Raw genomic sequence first — 20,025 nt, forward strand, 5'->3', positions numbered from 1 at the left:
TACCTCAAGCTTCTCCCTTGTTCTTTCTTATTAAATTCAGTATTCAGCAATGACTTCTGAGCCAGCAACCATCACAGATCAAATAAAATAAAACCAATAAGAGCAAGTAATTAAGCAGCAGGTCATTATAGAGAACTTCTTGTAATTGGAAGGTAATAGGTTAAATAAATAGCCACTGGGAATGGATTATATCTAATTAATCCTGGTTTATTTCCAATGGATTAACAAAATTACTTTTAAAGTGCCTTTGAGGCCTACAATACTATAAAGATTAGCAGCCCACTGACAACTGAGATGCCGCCAAGTTCATGGGCTTATATTGTTTCTATCCATGCTGAACTTCCAGATCAGATTATTGTCATTTACTCTACATAGGACTGCTCTTGAAAAATGTATGCAATTAATTCAAAATGTTGCTGTTTCACCTTTTAAATAGAATTATCAAGCTCATTATCATAGTCATTTTATAACTAAATGCTAAAATGTTTCAATTCAAGTTTAATAATGGCATTTAAGGCCTTTTATGGTCTGAAATACATTTTGTAAGAACCATCCCTTACTCACTAATTGTGATTGGTTAGAGCACCAGGATTTATGGATGCAAAAGTGGCACACAGTAGATTATCAGCCTATTGACAACTGAGATGCCAACTGGGTGGCATACAGTAGATTAGCAGCCTACTAACAACCACGATTTATGGATGCAAAAGTGGCATACAGTAGAAAGCAATGTTGTTTCAGTTGCCATCTTATTATTAAGCAGACAGGAGGTTCCTTGAGCTTTCACACCACTCTTTTTGAAGAAAGCCAAACACCTTTTCTACCAGCCTTTAAATAATGTAATGACAGAAATTTGTGTGAGGTCTGTACTGCTGATTGGCTTAATTTAGAAAGTATTTATAGATATTATGCGTCATTTGGTGAACTGTTGTTTTGTGTACTGAAATCACTTGGAAGTTTTTAAATTAAAAATGTAACAGACATTTAGTAAATAAATAACAAATGAGTCTACATTTGAATTGCATATGTTTGCAAAAGGACCATCTCAGCAACCATCTCAAAAATGTGTATTACATATGTTTGTATAGCAAGGTTCAAAACAATTGTGCAAAATAGTCAGATGTCTCCCATAATTGTGTTCTTGTTTGGATCAACCTCTAATACCAAAACACCCCCAACAATCCTGTAGTGTATGCGGACCTAAATGAAGACTCGTGTGTGTGTGTTCCTGCCAGGCTCATTGAAGCCATAAAAACTGAGCTTGGGAACTCAGGAACAATGGACAGCAGGATACAAATACCTGTTGCCATGATCCAACCATGAGCCCCTGGCCTGTTTGAATGATCCAATAATGTGCTTGTGCAGCAATCCTGAGTTGTATATAGTTGGCCCCATTGGCCCAGTTCTCCAGTCTTAGAGCGCAGCCCTATACTATGCTATAACTATTAAAGAGCTATGATCATGACCACCTCGCCTCTTCATTGCATTGAACCCACTATATTATAAATCCCAAAACAAAAACAAAACCCAGAAGTAAAATTTGGGCAAATCCCTTTTTGTTTAGAGATTTATATTTCTTGCCACAAAGGGCCTCAAGCATACTACATAAAGTTCTTGGCACTGCTAATCGTTCTGCCAATGGTTACATGGTCCAACAAATATCAGATTAGCTACACTCTTGCTCTGTGAATTTAAGTAGAATCAAATGACACAGCAAAAACAAACACTGGACTTATAAAAATATTTTCTTTTTAGAGGAAAATGGGCACTCTGGAATCATACAAGGAATTTGGAAGAGGCAAAGTAATCACTCTCATTTTCCTTTGTGTACTTCCAAAAAGAACAGGCAACCATCAACAGGCAACTTATTAAATAAGCAAGGCAGGCTGTTTACCTGTAACTGTTGTTTTTTGAGTGGTCACTCATGAATTGACACTTTGAATCTGCACAAAGCCTCAATTCAGAAACTTCTAGAGCTACTGTTTAAAGTGCAAAGACCTTTTTATTTCAGGGACACAGCCTGGACTGCATATGCCTAACTGGCATGACTCATACCTTTCTGCTCAATTCCTTCCAAAATGTAAGGAAGAGATCTGCAAATTAAAGAGATCTGCTGTAAAGAGCCCCGTGGTGCAGTGTTAAAGCTGCAGCACTGCAGTCCTAAGCTCTGCTCACGACCTGAGTTCGATCCCTAGCAGAAGTTCGATTTTCAGGTAGCCGGCTTGAGGTTGACTCAGCCTTCCATCCTTCCAAGGTCGGTAAAATGAGTACCCAGCTTGCTGGGGGGAAAGTGTAGATGACTGAGGAAGGCAATGGCAAACCACCCCGTAAAAAGTCTGCCGTAAAAATGTTGTGAAAACAACGTCACCACAGAGTCAGAAATGACTGGTGCTTTCACAGGGAACCTTTCCTTTCCTGTGAGGAAGGTGGATGTGTTGTGTTAATGCACAGATGATCACATGAAGAACAATTCCAAATGCAGGCAGGCAATTTCCAAGCATGTCCATATCAGAGTCCCCAAACAGTCAGTCAAAATGTTATTGTGTATAGCCATTGGCCATTACAAAACAGAACACAAACACCAAAATTCCCAGATAACATCTTAAAAGTTCCCAAAAAGGCCAACCTCAAGAAGCTCAAATATTCAATATCACTCTTATTCTTATCTTCTAAGCTGCAGGAGCGAACAAAGAGGATACTTGAGCATCATTATCAGATAACAAAAATATAATCTTTTCAGTTTCTGAATGTGCTTTTAAGGTGGTTAGTATTCCAGCCAGAAATTTGATGCTAGGTGCATTGTAGAGTGGGCAAGATAGGACATAATGAGGAAGGTTCTCTATCATATACGAACAACAAATGCTGAAACATTGTTCTGGTGGGGTGCGAGAATATTGGCCGGTTAACAGAGTTGTTTGCATAGTCTGAAAACGGAGAGCCATGAAGGACATTCTGATGTTAAATCTGGAGATATTAACCAGGTATGGAGAACTCAGATGATCAATTTGATTAGTCTAAACCAGAGGGCTGCTTTAGATTTTAGGATTAGAGAACGATCTATCAATGCATCTGAAATATATATCCAATCCCTAAATTGAGAATTGTAGTTTTGGGCCCCTAGGAGATCATCAGGAATAGAATAACTCTGGATAATGTTGAGGTATTCAGAATGCCTATGGTCTTTTGATAGTAGGAGATTAAATGAATGGTAATTAAGAGAAATACGGCAAGAGGATTTATTTTCCCCCCAATGTTTTATTATGGCTAGATGTACCCATGCTCTTATGGAAGGGAGTCCTGTTTCAGCACTCATCAAGGCAGCAGGAGAGTCCCTAGGGAGAGCAAGTGCTCATTTTAGGAACTGATTCTGGATTACCTCCAGACTAGAAAAAGCATTCTCGTTCCACCCCCATACTTCTGCACCATGCAAGAGACGTGGTAGAACCTTACTCTTAAATAATTTTAGTGCTGGATCTATCAAGTGTCCACCCTTTGTGTAAAAAAAGTGGAGAACTCACTCAACAATCCTCAGTGCTGAGGATTTTACTGATGCCAAGTGGGCATTCCAATTCCCAAATACTTCTGCCATTCCTTTCCTAGGTCTCCACTGTGCCAAACTGAGTGATAGTTGTTTGGCCAATTTCTAGATAATCATCAAAGAGACTTTTGAAACAGACAGACTTGGGTTTTTACTAATATTATTAGTAAAAAATCAAAACTCATGAACCAAGATGACAATATTGCTGTTTTCTCTGAATATCAGTTTCTAGAATTTTATAAGACATTCCCTAAATATGGTTGGCTGATGGGAAAAGCCTTTTCAATCCAATTCTTACATATTCAATAGGCCGAAGGGACATGACTGCAGCCACTGGACATCCACAGGAGGCAAGGTCAGTGTAAAGGCCTTCTTCCAGCACACACTGGTTGTCAGTGGTTTCTCCCTGGTAACATAACAGCCAACTGAAAGAACAGACAATAAAACATTACCCAGTACAATATGGTTTTAATTATGTTTTCCTCTACTAAAACATGTATAGCAAAGAAATCTAAATGAACATTGACTGCACAATCAAACTGTTTGTTTATTGTTGCAATGCCTTAGAGTGCAGAGTTCTAACAAAGACAATAGCTTTGGGTTCAGTTTTTGCAAATCCCTCTGCAGCTCCATACATCACCCAACTCACAAGGCTCCTTGACCTTAGGAAAAGTCTCCCAGGGTGGGGTGGGGTATATACCTGGAGAGACAGAAAGTTCATCTTGTGCAAGCAGTGTTTCACTCACTCTGCTTGGGGTCCAGTCCATTATGATAAATTTAGTGACTCTTAATAGTTTTAATACTAGGATTGCTACACAACATTTATTTACATTGGATTCTGAAACACAGCAATAATTTCATTGCAAACTACAGCAATTTTATGGCTAGCAGCCATCTTCATAGTAAAACTGAGGTAATGTTCAAGGCAGTTTAGAAACATAAAACTGAAGGCAGCAAATATAGATTAAAAATAGTTTCCCGGGATGCTTTAAAGAGAGCAATGAATAAATGAACTCACCATCCCCGCAGAACTTTAAAAGAACATGGCTTGAATGATGCAAAATCAGAAATCTCTTTTGTAAAATCCAAACACAATCCCTGGAAATGTGTGTTACTGAAAGCTTTTAGCTACAAAGAAGCAAAATAAATTGTGAGCAAACAGGAACTAATAAATGAATGTATGTACCATTGTTGATTTAAAAAAAATACTGGTTGTTATATATTCTGAAACTTCAAATAGCCAAAAAAGGGCTGTCTTTAAGAAACAAACTTAGATCCAAAGAACCGTACATGATGCAGAGTCTGTAGTGGTCAATGTTTGCCAGTTTCTCTTTACCAGTGAAGACCTCTTTGCTCCTCACAAACTACACTGGAAGCTTAGGGGCTATCAAGAACAATGTAGGGTCTGTGTAGATGCAACCCCCTTCAAGCAAAGGCTCATGACAAGGAAGAGATTATTTCTGCTCATTCTACTAATTGCTGCAAATACTGTAATCCATGTCATTCCTAGTCTGTCCAATTGCCTACATTCAGATAACATGAGAAATCAGAGTTTGTAGAATTATTTTTAGTCAGTCTTCAATTGCAGTCCACATGGAAAGGCAAGAAGGGCAAGAGGGTCCTCCAGTTTCAGGAGAAGCAAATTAAGAAAGGAGGAATCAGCAAAGAGCTTCTTTGAAAACTCTTCTCTGTCATAGTGCTTCAGATCTCAAACATTGTATCAGTTGTCTCCAGTAATTCTAACAACAATGATGACCACTGGTAATTATCTTTTGGAAGTCCCTATGTTCCCATGGCTGCAGAGAGCCAGTTTGGTGTAGTGGTTAAGTGCACGGACTAGTATCTGGGAGAACCGGGTTTGATTCCCCACTCCTTCACTTGTAGCTTCTGGAATGGCCTTGGGTCAGCCGTAGCTCTCTCCAAGTTGTCCTTGAAAGGGCAGCTTCTGTGAGAGCTCTTTCAGTCCCACCCACCTCACAAGGTTTCTGTTGTGGGGGAAGAAGGTAAAGGAGACTGTAGGTCGCTCTGAGATTCAGAGTGAACGGCGGGGTATAAATCCAATATCACCTTCATCTTCTTTTTTCATGATTGCTTGCATTATGGGACAGAAAACTGAGACTTAAAGTTAACATATTTGTTTAAAAGTCATAATCCAAAAGAAGTATGTCTATGAGAGGTATCTGGCACCATACTTGAATGCTCCCTTGACAGCATGACAGAAGACTTCTTTCAAGTCTGCTATAGAAGCCTCCATTTTTCATGACACCCAAATGCTGACACCTGAACAAACTGGATTTTGCCTTCAGGAAGAAACAACCTCCCGTTTATTCAGGTTCCTTGCATTCAAATATTATGACAAATCTTACTGAAGCCTTTTGAAACAGCAAGTGCGCAAACACAATAAAAGGCTAGTTTTTGTGTCCACCAAAAAGACACCTCTATTTCTTCATGACGTTGAAGACCCTGTAGACACGTGTGTAAACTGCCTTTATTAACAATGCATATGGCAATTAGCCTAACTAAAAAGTTGACAAATGTGGAAAGTGATCTCTGCAAAGCATGCACCAGCAATATAAACTAGAAAATGTTAGTAAACTGGAATATGACTCATTACTGTACTGTAAAAGAAAAGCAGCATGCAAGACTGAATCATCTTCCTGGACACTGTGGCTGTGGAGCAGTTTAGGATGTGATATATAATTAGGTTGGCTTGCTGTAGAAAATGGAGAAGATTATTTGGCACCTAAACTTAACAGGGAACTGGAAATAACACTAGTTGATGATTGCTTTCCCAGGAACTTAAAAAGGTAGCAGACAACAGGTGGGTCCAGTATTCAGGCAATAGAAAACGCTTACAAAAACAAAATAAAACAAACAATAGCCCCAAATTAGCTTAATGTTTGGCTTTCTTAACAACTGCCACGGTCCAAATAAAGACATGCACTGGATCCAAAGAAATGATTGAGTGGAAGGAATACAGCTGCTAGCGGTGTTCCAGAAATGGTTACAAACAGTTTATACAACAACCACACAGTGCTTTAACAGAGGTTTTAAATCACTTCTCATGTTTCTGCAGGAACACTCCTGGATTTGGTTCTACTTCTCTTACACAATGTTCCAGCATGAGGTCCCTTCCACTCCTCCATGAGTGGAAGGGAACTTCTGTACTCTGAAGCCAACCAAACGTTACTGATGCAGAATCTGGGCAACATAAAAGTGCCATCATTAAGGGCTACTCTATAACAAGATTTGTATAATTTGGTATATTTGAGGGAAAGCTGATTGCAGATGCTTAGAAAACTTTTATTTGCACCAAAAATAAAGTTATTTGTTCTAACTGTTAAAACCACACTTTAGTAATCCACGATGAAATTTATGTGAAACACAGTAAACTTTAGGATTTGTCTTTAATAAGCCAACCAAATAGGCTAGGAAACCACTGTTTTTAGATTAGAATACTGTACCAGTTACAACTTTAGAGGGGAAATATATTCTGTTAGTGGCTATGACAGGTCCTAAATTATTCTAAGAAATACAAAAACAAATGTAATGCCCATCAAGTAACAAATGCCAAAATTTGACACAGTCTTTCCCCTGTTATAGTGGCCTAGTTAACTAAATGCTTCTGTAGTGAACAAGACAGAAAATCTCACTGGTTTTTTATACATACCACCCACAAAATCAAAGAGTTGGAAGCTACCTCCAGGATCATCTAGTCTAACAATGCAGGGAATTCACAAGAATCTCCCCCCAACACCCCCAGTGACCCCTGTTCCATGCCCAGAAGGCTACAAAAAACCCTCCAAGCTCCCTGGAGAAAATTGCTTCCAGACCCAAAAGTGGTAATCAGCATTTCCCTGGGTTGTAAGAAAGGGCCATGAGAACTAAGCACTGATACAACCCTTCCTGGCCTCTTTCTCATGATCTCCCTAACTCCCCACAGAATCAACATTGCTATTGGATGCCCATCTAGCCTCTGTTTAAAAACCTCCAAAGAAGGAGAACCCACCACCTCCTGAGGAAGCCTGTTCCACTGAGGAATCACTCTGTCAGGAAGTTCTTCCTAATGTTTAGCGGGTAACTCTTCTGATTTAGTTTCAACCCACTGGTTCTGGTCTGACCTTCTGGGCAAACAACTCTGCGCCATCTTCAATCTGACAGCCCTTCATATACTTGAAGATGGTTATCATATCACCTCTCATTTGTCTCTCCTCTCCAGGCTAAAAATACCCAGCTCCTTCATCCTTTCCTCATAGGACTTGGTCTCCAGACTCCTCACCATCTTCGTTGCTCTCCTCTGGATACATTCCAGCTTGTCTATATCCTTTCTAAATTGTGGTGCCCAGAACTGAACACAATATTCCAAGTGAGGTCTAACCAAAGCACAGTAAACCAATATCATAACTTCACATGATCTGGACATTATATTTCTGTTGATACAGCCCAAAATCGTACTTGTCTTTTGAGCTACTGCATTGGATTGCTGACTTATGTTCAGTGTATGGTCTACTAAGACCCCTAAAACCTTTTTTGCACATAATACTGCCAAGACAAGTCTTCTTCATCCCATAATTATGCATTTGATTTTTCCTACCTAAATGCAGAAATTTACATTTATCCCCATTGAGATTAATTTTATTTGTTTTAGCCCAGTTTATCCTGATTCTGTCTTCTTTGCTACCCCATCCTAATTTAATATCATTTGCAAATTTAATAAGCATTCACTCTATTCCTTCATCCAACAGGCAATCCTAAACAATAGATAGCTTTATTAGATTATCAAGGGTAAAACAAACTAAGACAGAAAATGCTGGTAAGCTACAAAGCCCATGAATACTGTTTTTTTAAAAAAAGTGAAAAGGTGAATACCAAAAGATGACTTGTTAGAACAACAGAGCAGTGAAACTTTCTATTAATGAATCAGAGCAAGTTCTGTTGCATCATCCTGAAGTTACTTAACTGCTATCTTTTATTTTTCTCACTCATTTAAATTTATGTTATATCCTATTCTTATTATTCACATCTACAAAATATGAAAGCTTGCATCAAGAAACATTAAAATGCTGCAGGTTAATAAATGACAACATTTTAAACACAAGTCTGTTTTAGAAGAATGCAGTTTTTAATACTATAATTTCTTAACCCGATCTGTAGTGCAAGAGAAAACCAACAATGTAAAGATAGTATCAGCAACCTTTAATTTAAATTAAAGACTTATGATTTCATATAAATTACTGGGAAGCAAGGTTAACAAAACAAATGTAAGTATTTCAGGGGAAAATTTGTTGCTAAAGTTATAATATATTACAAGAACTTACGCAGTGTGGGGGTGCATGGTGTTCCAGTGGCTCCTGCAAACCAGAAGTTATATATGGAATATAAATATTGTATTTAAAATTTATCAGATCAAAGCAGCTCAACAACAACAACAACAATATACTCAAACACTTGGAGCAGAACACCCATGATATCACCATTGTAGAACAAATGAGAAACAGGGTTTGGATAATTGACACAGCAATCCCAAGAGAAAGAAGAACAGAAAAAGAAATAACAAGAGAAGACAATGAAATACCAAGACCTACAAATAGTTAGAGTGCCTCTGGAGAAGAAGGTTACCATCATGCCAGTTGTCATTGGATCCCTTGGAGCAGTGCCTAGAAGTTTCAAGAAACACCTGGACATTCTGGGCATTGAGCAAATAACACTAGCTCAGTTGCAGAAGACAGTGCTGCTTGGAACACCAAGAATCATACAAAGATACATCTGCAGTTCCCAGGAGTTGGCTAGATTTCAAACTGCAGAACACTATCTACCAGTCAAATATCTGACTCAGAAATAACAACAACATTTCATTGCTTTTTCCACTCAGTTCAGGGACCCCAAGAAAGTTAAAGCCTCACTTCAAGAAGGATGTGAACAGAATGGAGTGGGTGAAGAGGACAGTGATGAAGATGATCAGGGGCCTAGAGACCAAGTCCTATGAGGAAAGGCTGAAGAATTTGGGAATATTCAGTCTGGAGAAGAGGTTGAGAGGGGACATGACTGCTCTCTATACGTATTTGAAGGGCTGCCATTTAGAGGAGGGCAGGTGATGTTCCTGTTGGCAGCTGAGGAGAGGTCTCATAATAATGCGTTTATATTAAGGGTGGGAAGGTATCGACTGGATATTAGGAAAAACTTTTTTCAGTAAGAGTTTTTCGACAGTGGAGTCAGCTGCTGAGGGAGGCTGGCAATCTTTAAGTAGTGGCTGGACAAACACTTGTCAGGGATGCTCTAGGCTGATCCCAGATTGAGCATGGGGTTGGACTAGATGGCCTGTATGGTCCATTCCAACTTTATAGTCTATGATTCTAGTGAAAATTAAAACATTAAAATATTACAGACATTAAAAAGCATTTAAAGTACTAATACATGTAATTTAAAAATTGTTTAAAAATATAAACACATAAAAACAAATAGGGAGGAGGCTAATAAGAATTAGTGAGAGAATGACAAGCAAAACAAAAAAGGCTTCTGCTGCTGGGGAGACAACAACAGAGGACACAGATGAATTTCTAGAGGGAGAGTTCTACGTTTTGGTGCCATGATTGAAAAAGCCCTCGTTTGGGTTGCAACCTGCTTGTATGCTTTCAGACCAACATACATACTATAGTCCCTTATGAATCTACCTGACCACTGTGCTCATCTTTTGGGGCCCTGTTTTGGTTGCCCCTGCCTTCTGAGATAAACAACCCAGGAGAAGTTCTTTTCAGTCATTTTACCAAAACCCTGAACTCCCTCCCCAGGCAGACTCATCTGTCTTCTTCTGTTGCCCTCTTTTGGGGTATAAATTTTGTAAAATAAATAAATACAATACAGTTTTATCTACTCTCCAATTTAAAATGTCCAGACCTGGCTACCCTGATCTAACCTGCTCTAGCCCAGTATACCCTGATCTTGTCAGATCTCATAAACTAAGCAGGTCAGCCCAGATTAGTATTTGGATAGGAGACCAACAAATAATTTCATGGCCCCTGTGCAGAGGAACGCAATGGCAAACCAACCCTTAATATCTCTTGCCTTGAAAACCCTATGGGATCGCCATAAATTGACCGTGATGTGAAGGCAAATAAATAATCAACCAATAATCTGGATACACTGAGATCTACATGGGCCTTTTTTCAGTTTAATGGTATATTCACTGAAAACTCCAAACCCAGTGTTCCAACACAACAGAAAAATAAGAATATACCACAAAACAGGAAGCTAGTGATCTCTGCTTGATCAAATTATCGTCATTGCATCATTTAATGTTATATTTAACAAATGTGTTTCATTTCATAGTTTATAACGTTTTTATCTTACAATGCACAATTTCCCACCAGTTGAAATAACCTACCAATTTAATAGGACGGATTGACATGATAGTCTCATTTTGTCCTCCCCAGTCAAGAAAACATTTATATTTCCCTTTCTCCAATACATACTGTTCTCCACAGAAGTACTTCTGCTGATAAGCAACCCACCTAGATGTGACAAACAAGGGAAGTCCTTAGGAATATATAGCAGTCAGTCATAAAATATTCTGTGTATGAAACATTTTCATCTGTTCATCCAATGTGGAATGAGACAGGCATTGAAAATGATACTATGATTCATTATGTAGCAGTAGACACCTTGGCCCTGCTTGGCTATAAAAAACAAAAAAATGACATCCTTCTGCTGTAGCTTCTAGGCGATGCAATGCTTCATTGACATTAGAGCTATTCCATATGCCTTAGGATAGGGTACAAAGACAAAATGGCTGACCTATTCCATTTGCTGAAGCAGCAGCTATGGCAGCTGCCAGCATCAGAATTAGTGTCCACTTTTATCAGTTTTAGGAACTCATATCTGAAAATAAAATTGGGCTTTTGTTCCCAAGCATGAAATTATATTCTGCCAATTATTAAGGGGACAAATATTTCACAAATATTTCAGTGCCATTTCTAAAGTCACTGTTATCTCTGACTCCATTCTATTTCATATATTGAACCTTACTAGAAAAAGAAATCAAAACCCATATAGTTTTAGGTCTGTTAACATTACAGCATAATCTACATATGCTAGAGTGCATACAAAGTGAATGGCATCTATAATTCGATTGACTTTACCTTGGGAACCTAAATGCTTAAATTCAAGCAGGTAAAAATTCAAGCAGGTAAACATGCTTAAATTCAAGCAGGTAAACATTAGGTTATGAGCTGTTTTGTATAGGGTTGTTAAATTTTATGACAACTCTGGTTTGATTAGATCGAGTTTCTTTTAGGGGATTCTCAACACTCTGAACAACTGAAATGAAGTTGTTCATTCAATAGCAAAAAAGGCCATTAATAACGAAGTGTGCTTTTGTATGAATTTTGTAAAAATGTCATCAAACAAATGGGAAATTTCCCAAAGAAAACAGTTCATTTTAAGGTACTATTATCAAACCACATTTACCTTTCCACCTATCTTCTACAGAAGATTAACCAAAAGATGACAAATGAAGAAAAAAAAATCTATGCAAGCTAATTCTTTTTCATTACACAAGGATCGCAAATAGAACTTACACGCCACTCTTAACATTAAGTGACTTTGTCATGGAACCAAATCCAGCCTGATCCAAGTCAGGAATTTCTTCATTTACTATCTCCAGCAGCTTTCCATTTTCCTCATCCATTTCAAAAAGTGTGACTTCAGACTCCATAAAGTCCTACAATTTAAAACTAGAATTTAGGGAATACTCAATATATGGCTATTTTTATATAGTAGTTATATAATCACAAATTTGCAGAATTCTCCAATTACATAAACATTTTGAGATGATTCTACTTGTAATAAGTGTGACACTGAATTATCAGCCAACCATCATTTGTGACTCAGGGATGCTAGAGGTGGGCAAACAGAGATGGGACAGTTGGCCGGTCAAATGGCCAGGCAGGGAGGGGCCTGACCCAGCAGCAACCAACAGGAAGCCAGTATGGCTGTGTGGTATGCGACAGCGAGGGCAGAGCCTCTGATGTGTGAGCATGATCCAGCTGGCTCACACTCCCAGCTTTGCTATTTATGCAGTGGTTGCCAGGTGGAGATCTACAATTCATCATGTGTTTTTCCCTCCCTCCTCTCCTTTTGCTTTCATATCTATGCTTGGTCCCAGCAGGGGTTCTTCCGCTTTCCCAGGCTCCTTCCCACCCCTAGTCAGCTGGCTGGTGGGGGGAAGCCCCGCCCCAGAGGACCATGTGCCTTTCCACCTCCAGATTCTTCAGTCTCCGATTGAAAGGCTTCCTCTTGGGATGGGGTATCTGTGTTACTTTGAAGAAGTTGGCAGCAACTCATGAGTAGAGAGGCCAATCCCTCGCTTCAGATTCGCCAGAAATGGGCTGGTGGGAGGGGGAGGGAAACGTCTGCTGAGCACTTCATTATTCCCTATGTGGAGATCGATTCCCATAGGGTATAATGGGGAATTGATTTGAAGGTTTCGGGGGCTCTGAGGTAGAGCCACCAAATCTTCAGTATAGTATCTAGTGCCTCTCCCCAAAGTACCCCCAAGTTTCAAAACTATTGGAGCAGGGGGTCCAATTCTATGAGCCCCAAAAGAAGGTGCCCCTATCCTTCATTATTTCCTATGGAAGGAAGACATTTTAAAAGGTTTGCTGTCCCTTTAAATGTGATGGCCAGAACTCCCTTGGAGTTCAATTATGCTTGTCACACCCTTGTTCCTGGCTCCACCCCCTAAAGTCCCCAGATATTTCTTGAATTGGACTTGGCAACCCTATTCATATTGGTTGTCAAAGGTTGTGTTTTGGGTTTTGTTTTAATTGTAATAGTCACAGCTTTTAGGTAGTTTAAGCATTGGAACAGAGGCTTTTTGGAGGAGGCTGAGTCTGTGTGCATGTCTCCCCTGGTTTGGGGACTCCCCGAAGGGGTCCTGAGAGTGAGCCCTTTGTGGCATGCCTAGATCAGAGGCTGCCAGATGGTTTTCACTACCAGGTGGCAAGGGAACCACACAGTGACTGGCGCCCATGTGGATCCCTGGAATGCCACTTTGTGGTGTAACTCACCCTGTCAGGAGGGCTGGGGTGGGTAGATCTGGTTCACTGGGTAGCAGGTGGGTTGCCCGATGCAGGATCTGTCCCTATGCAGTGCCAATGCTCCTGCACTGTATTCAGTAAAAGCTGCGGCCTGTTTTCTCCAACCTACTGGTGTTCTGGTTGTCATTCTTGGCTTGATACTACTACTACAAGTTTGCCCCGGGTCCAAAAGAATGGTTCTTTTTATCACATTCTCAGGACAGACACCTTTGATATAACCCTTGACCGATAAGTTTGGTTCAGGAGCTCATCCAAGACAGAGTTTTGATGATCACGAATAAGCTCCATTCCTTCTTATCTGTCACACTTCTATACTGTCCTTTGTCCGAGGAGTACAGGGCAGCACACTTGGTTCTCTCCTTTTCCATTTTATATTCACAACAGTCTTCCAAGTTCTTTAGGGCTTGTTAGAGTAAGTGTCTGTGTCATGGTCTTCCCAGTTCTAGTCCAATCCTCCAATCACTACACCTCACTCCAGTTCCACGTTCTGATTTCCTTCTTGTAACATGGTTTTGCTTTTAGTTTTTCATCTGGATAGGGAAACCTTGACAATGCTGGTTGTCTGCATGCATATACAACTCCTTAATTCTATCTGACATCACTAACATTTTTGTCATTGGTATCTTTATATAAAAACTTTGTCCTGTTTCTAAAATGTTGAAATATATGTGAAGCTGAGTTTAATTATCTACTATTTTGCCTGCTAAAGGTGCAGTTGTAAAGCTACTGATTTGCCAGCAGTTCAACTGACATTATAGATCTGTGCACAGATGAGTAAGGACAGAATTGCTACTGCATTTTATCATTTTTGAAAGTGAACTGAATTTACAGTCTCATGATACATGTGCTTAATTTACACATCTGAGAAATCCTTAAGATTGGTTATGTTCAGGCTATGAACTATCCCGCCATGCTTTGTAAGAAAAATTGGTATGTCAACCTGTCTACAAAAGAACCATACACAGCACAAATAATTATTTTCTCTCAGGAGCATGTCATGCATTAGACTCTGGTTTGCCTGGGGTAGCTGCTGACACAGCATTCAGAAATTCATTTCTAGAGTAAGAACTTCCATTTTCTGCTGATGACACACTCATACCTTTCTAAGTTAATTCTTGTGACTTTTTTAACACACCAAAATATAACAAATAATTCTGTCTGATCTAGATGAGAAGAGCGTTTAAGAGGGGCAGGAGTTTCTTAAAAGTGAAATATTGAAGGCTTAGTCACATACAATTCCAGCGAGAAGGAAAAATGAGAAGAGCCTAAATAAGCCAAAGTGGCCCATAAACAGCTCTCTAAAGACTTGAGTAATAAAAAAGACTCATTTAGGAAATGGAAGGAGGGTCTTATAACCACGGATGAATATTAATAAACTATCAGTGCTTGTAGAGAAAGAGTTAGGAAAGCTAAAGCTCAGTATGAACTTAGGCTAGCAAGAGATGCTAAAAACAACAACAACAAAAGGGTTCTTATGTTCAAAGTAAGAAAAAGAGCAAGAACATGGTAGACCCCTTTCAGAGACAGAAAAGTGAAATTGTAACAGGTGATAAAGAGAGGGCAGAACTGCTCAGTTCCTACTTTTCCTCAGTCTTCTCTTGTGCGGAAAAAGGTGTTCAACATGGCAAAAACAGAACACATGATGAAGGAAGGGAGTTGCAGCCTAGGATCAGCATAGGGGTAGTACATAAACACCTAGTTTCTTTAAATGAAACTAAGTCCTCGAGGACAGATAAACTCCATCCAAGGGTACTAAATGAACTTGCAGATAATTTCTGAGCCTCTGGCCATTATTTCTGAGAATGCTTGGAGAACAGATGAGGTGCTGGAAGATTGGAAGAGGGCTTATGTTGTCCCCATCTTCAAGAAGGAGAAAAAGGAGAATCCAGTTAGCTACTGACCTGTCTATACCTGGAAAAGTTTTAGAACAAATCAAACAGTCAGTCCTGGAACGTTTAGAAAGGATGGCTGTGGTTACTAAGAGCCAACATGGGTTTCTCAGGAACAAGTCATGTCAGACTACCTTGATTTCTTTTTTTTAGAAAGTTATCACCTTCCTAGATCAGAGGAATGCTGTAGTTTATCTTGATTTCAGTAAGGCTTCAGATCAGATTCCACATACTATTCTTTTTGATTAGTTGCTAAAATGTGGTTTGGAGCCTGTTACTGTTAGATAGATCTGTAACTGGTTGACAGATTACACCCAAAGAGTGCTTGTGAATGGTTCCTCATCCTTTTGGAAAGGAGTGACAAGTGGAGTACCTCAAGGATCTGTCCTGGGACCTGTTTTGTTCAGTATCTTTATAAATGATTTGGATGAACGAATAGAGGGAATGCTTATCAAATTTGCAGATGATACTAAATTGAGAGAGGTCACAATACACTAGGAGACAGAAACAGGATACAGGATGATCTTCACAGGCTGGAAAACTGGGCTAAGACAAATAAAATTAATTTTAACAGGGATAATGGTAAAGTTCTGCATTTAGGTAGGAAAATATCAAATGCATAGTTATAGGATGGGGGAGACTTGTCTTGGCAGTAGTAGTCTGTGTGAAAAGGATCTAGGGGTCTTAGTGGATCATATGCTGAACATGAGTCAGCAATGTGATGAAGTGGCTATAAAGGCAAATGCAATTTTGGGATGTATCAACAGAAGTATAGTGTCCAGATCACATGAAGTGATGCTATCACTTTACTCTGCTCAGGTAAGACCTCACCAGGAGTACTGTGTTCAGTTCTGGGCACCACAATTTAGGAAGGATATAGACAAGCTGGAGCATGACCAGAGGAGGGCAACGAAGATGGTGAGGGGCCTGAAGATGAAGTAATATGAGGAAAGGTTGAAGGAGCTGGGTATGTTTAGCCTGGAGAGGAGATAGCTGAGAGGAGATATGATCATCATCTTCAAGTACTTGCAGCACTGTCAGATAGAGAATGGTGCAAAATTGTTTTCCATTGCCCCAGAAGGTCAGACCAGAACCAATGGGTTGAAATTAAATCAGAAGAGTTTCTGGCTCAACATTAGGAAGAACTATGAGTGGTTCCTCAGTGGAACAAACTTTCTCAGGAGGTAGTAGGCTCTCCTTCTTTGGAGGTTTTTAAACAGAGGCTAGATGGCCATCTGACAGCAATGCTCATTCTGTGAACTAGGCAGATCATGAGAGGGAAGGCAGGAAGTGTTGCATCAGTGCTCAGTTCTCATGGCCCTTTCTTACATGCAAAGGGAAATGCTGAATGCCACTTTGGAGTCAGTCAGCAATTTTTCTCCAGCCCAGTTTGGCAAGGGATCTTGGAGGCATGAAGCAGGGGTCACTAGGGATGTGTGTGTGAGGTGAAAGTATTTGTGAAATTCCTGCACTGTACAGAGGATTGGACTACATGACTCCAGAGGTCCCTTCCAACTCTATGATTCTATGAGTCTATGAAATGTATTTTTCCTTCCTATTGATACTGCAATACTTTCAATAGGTCACCCTTTGAATGCATTTCCAAATCCTTGACTACAATTAAATGCAATAGGGCAGAGAAAAGAAGGAAGGATGCAGTTTACACCAGGAAAATGACAAAATGGGAAGATTAACATTCAGCCTCCCAAGCTGCTATTAGAACTTTAGATGACAGCATGATTTCTGTGAATAAGTTTGAGTGACCTTCAATCCTCAAAATCGATTTCTGTGAATAAGTTTGAGTGACCTTCAATCCTCAAAATCTGTTTTCAAATGGTTAAGACACTACCAAAGCAAATGATTAATTTAAAAAAAAAATCCTAGAAGGGAGAGTATGGAAAATTCACTGTGGAACAGACACCTATGTTCCCTGCTTTGTCTTAAAGAATAGTCTTTTAGCAGATAATTTTCACTTGTCATGGAAGGAGGGATCTGTTGTAAACCTCTCATTTGGAAGTGGCATAATGTAAACTTAAGCTCCTGCGCTTCTGTTTTCATAAATGCTTTAATCAGATATGCACTGAAGAAGCGTCAATGTGATTACCATTATCAAGTAATACAGGAACATAAATGCAAAGTTTAGAATAACAAGCTAATCACTTATCTCTCTCTCTGATTTTTAAAATTAATCTATATTCAGTTCCAATGAAACTGAATAATGGAGGGAAGAAACAGTGGTGCACACCAAGTAGTACTTACAGCTTGCAGAAATCGAAAAGATAGCAGGACATTGCTAACTCCATCCCACGACTGCCAATCATCATACTGCCCCTCCTCTAACAGGTACTGCTGTCCCTTATAGCGTTCCTTCTCATATGCAACCCATCTACAGCAGTCACGAAGAACAAGGAGAAAAGTGATGAATGTCCTTCATAATAGTTGCTAATCAATGGAAGAGATATACCAAAGTCTCATATATTTCATGAGCACAGAGTGTATCAGTTTGCCTGCCTTAATCCAAGAAGCTCAGAGTGGCATGGTCATGATCTAGAGGGACACTGGTTTTACAGCACTGAATCAGATATTTTAGTTTACATTTCAGAATATTTTCATTAGACATGTTTCAGTATCATACTAATTCACTAGGCTATCAACTTTTTTTAAAAATACACTTGATTAGCAATTGATTCATGATTCTCAGAGGAACATACAAACATTCTCAAAGAGCTGTAAAGCAGACACAAGGGTAAATTACATTTGACTGCAAAAGCAGAAATTGTTCTTTAGGTGTCCACATGTGAGAGGAAGAAGGAAAACTCATATAGACCTGTTAGATTAACATCTTCCCCCGGTAAAATGGAAGGAGGAGTAGTAGCAGTGAACGTTGGTATAAATTGGGTGAGCCACCAGCTGAGCTGGTTGGGTTCCCGGGCCACAGTTCAATAGATAGCACCCCTGCTAAATCATGCCTGTTGTCCGGATTTCATTGTCAGTAACATGTTTTAAATTAGTTCAGTGGTGAAAATTACTGAAAAATAGAGACAAACCAATGCAAATGGGAGAAAAAAAATCACTGATTTTAAAATCTGGGGTTTACCAAAATATCTAGTCCACAAGCCTGATTTCTATGAGGACCTGCAGAAATCCCAGAATCAGAAGATGCTGCTAGCAGGGTAATATATGAGTAGAAGCAAATGTACATAACTCTTGCTATGGGTACACAGAGAATGAAGGATAGTTAAGTATGGGCAAGTTGGAAGCTCTCTAGCTGTACCAATGGACTGTTAATCAGGCTAATTGGGGAGATCTTTGAATACTGCCTCTCAAAAGAAAGCAAATGGGTGTTGAAATCCATATTAATAAAACAAATTGCTACGTCTTTCTGTAAGGTGTTTTACAGGGCACAAATAGACCAGAAAGTTGGAAATGAAATCATACTTACATCCCACCAACAACACATATTGATCCAATCCCTTGGAATTCATCAGAATTTTTTAATAGCGCTGGAACATAATCAATATTTTCAGAAAACTCCTTGCACCATCCTTCAAAGTGTGGTTTTTCATAAATCACCATCTGCAGAAAGTGAGGTAGATGGTCTTTTGAAATATATTTCTAGATCTTGGGTCTACTTCCTCAAAATCTTGTGAAAGTGTTCTTTTTAACTTCTCTCAGTTATTTCTTTTTTTTTCTGCCTGAAGGTACCTTCTTATGGATTCACTTGGTCTCTGGTGCTAGACTAGAGGCACATTGTAAGCTTAATTGATCTGTAGGGAGCTTATGATGCAAGGTCCAATTTTTTGCATAGGCGATCCAACTGGAATATTAGTGATCCATTCCAAAATGGGACTGTGCAATTAGGATTAAATGATAGCCTGTATGTTTTGTTATCAAGCATTTTCCTGAAGTCTGGGGACAAAATTAAGAGAAGGGCATAAGGAGGGGGAAGGGGGAGCTCTTTCAGAACTAATACTTCCTATTTCTTTCACCCTTCATAGTTTCATAAGTAAACAGAAAGTAGAAAGTGTAGAGAAATAGTGTTGTTTTTAAAACTTTGTTTTCCAAAGTCTTAAATGTTGCAGCCCTCTTTGAACTGCCTTTTAAGTTCCAACCTTAAATATAGGCTAAAACAGATGGCAAAACTTTCACCAGATTATTAAAAACCCAAGTCTAAGCATAAATTTACTTTTCACTATACAGGATGATTAGGGTTTTATTGTCCTTTTAAAGATTCTGTTTCTTCTCTCAGAAGATACAAGGAAACAGCACATCTAATGGCTTGTTTTAAGTGTTCTGTTTAGTGCACTCTCTTCAGAAACAGATGTTTTGTCTACTCTAATGGCTTATAAACTGCGATTTTAGAAGGTGAATGTGTTGGCTGAACTTGAAAAAGAGGAAGCTGAAGAAGGTGAAAATTCCCAACAAAGAAGTTTACACATTTTGATAAGCCCTTATTAGGAGTTAAACATTTAAAACACCCATGTCTACAACAGTAACAGAGAAG

At 39.2% G+C, this 20,025-nt stretch overlaps 1 protein-coding gene across 1 annotated transcript in view; it reads right to left on the minus strand.

Moving 5' to 3' along the window:
• CRYBG3 (crystallin beta-gamma domain containing 3) overlaps positions 1–20,025 on the minus strand; it is a 122,717-nt gene that overhangs the window by 20,234 nt on the left and 82,458 nt on the right. The window contains exons 11-17 of the mRNA XM_060234496.1: positions 18,964–19,097; positions 17,781–17,907; positions 12,112–12,254; positions 10,920–11,046; positions 8,857–8,889; positions 4,557–4,666; positions 3,837–3,963 (exon numbers count right to left, since the gene is read on the minus strand). Coding sequence (XP_060090479.1) covers positions 3,837–3,963; positions 4,557–4,666; positions 8,857–8,889; positions 10,920–11,046; positions 12,112–12,254; positions 17,781–17,907; positions 18,964–19,097 — 801 coding nt within the window. The remainder of the gene's footprint in view (positions 1–3,836; positions 3,964–4,556; positions 4,667–8,856; positions 8,890–10,919; positions 11,047–12,111; positions 12,255–17,780; positions 17,908–18,963; positions 19,098–20,025) is intronic.

This window comes from Heteronotia binoei, chromosome 3 (assembly GCF_032191835.1).
Source record: "Heteronotia binoei isolate CCM8104 ecotype False Entrance Well chromosome 3, APGP_CSIRO_Hbin_v1, whole genome shotgun sequence".
NCBI lineage: Eukaryota > Metazoa > Chordata > Lepidosauria > Squamata > Gekkonidae > Heteronotia > Heteronotia binoei.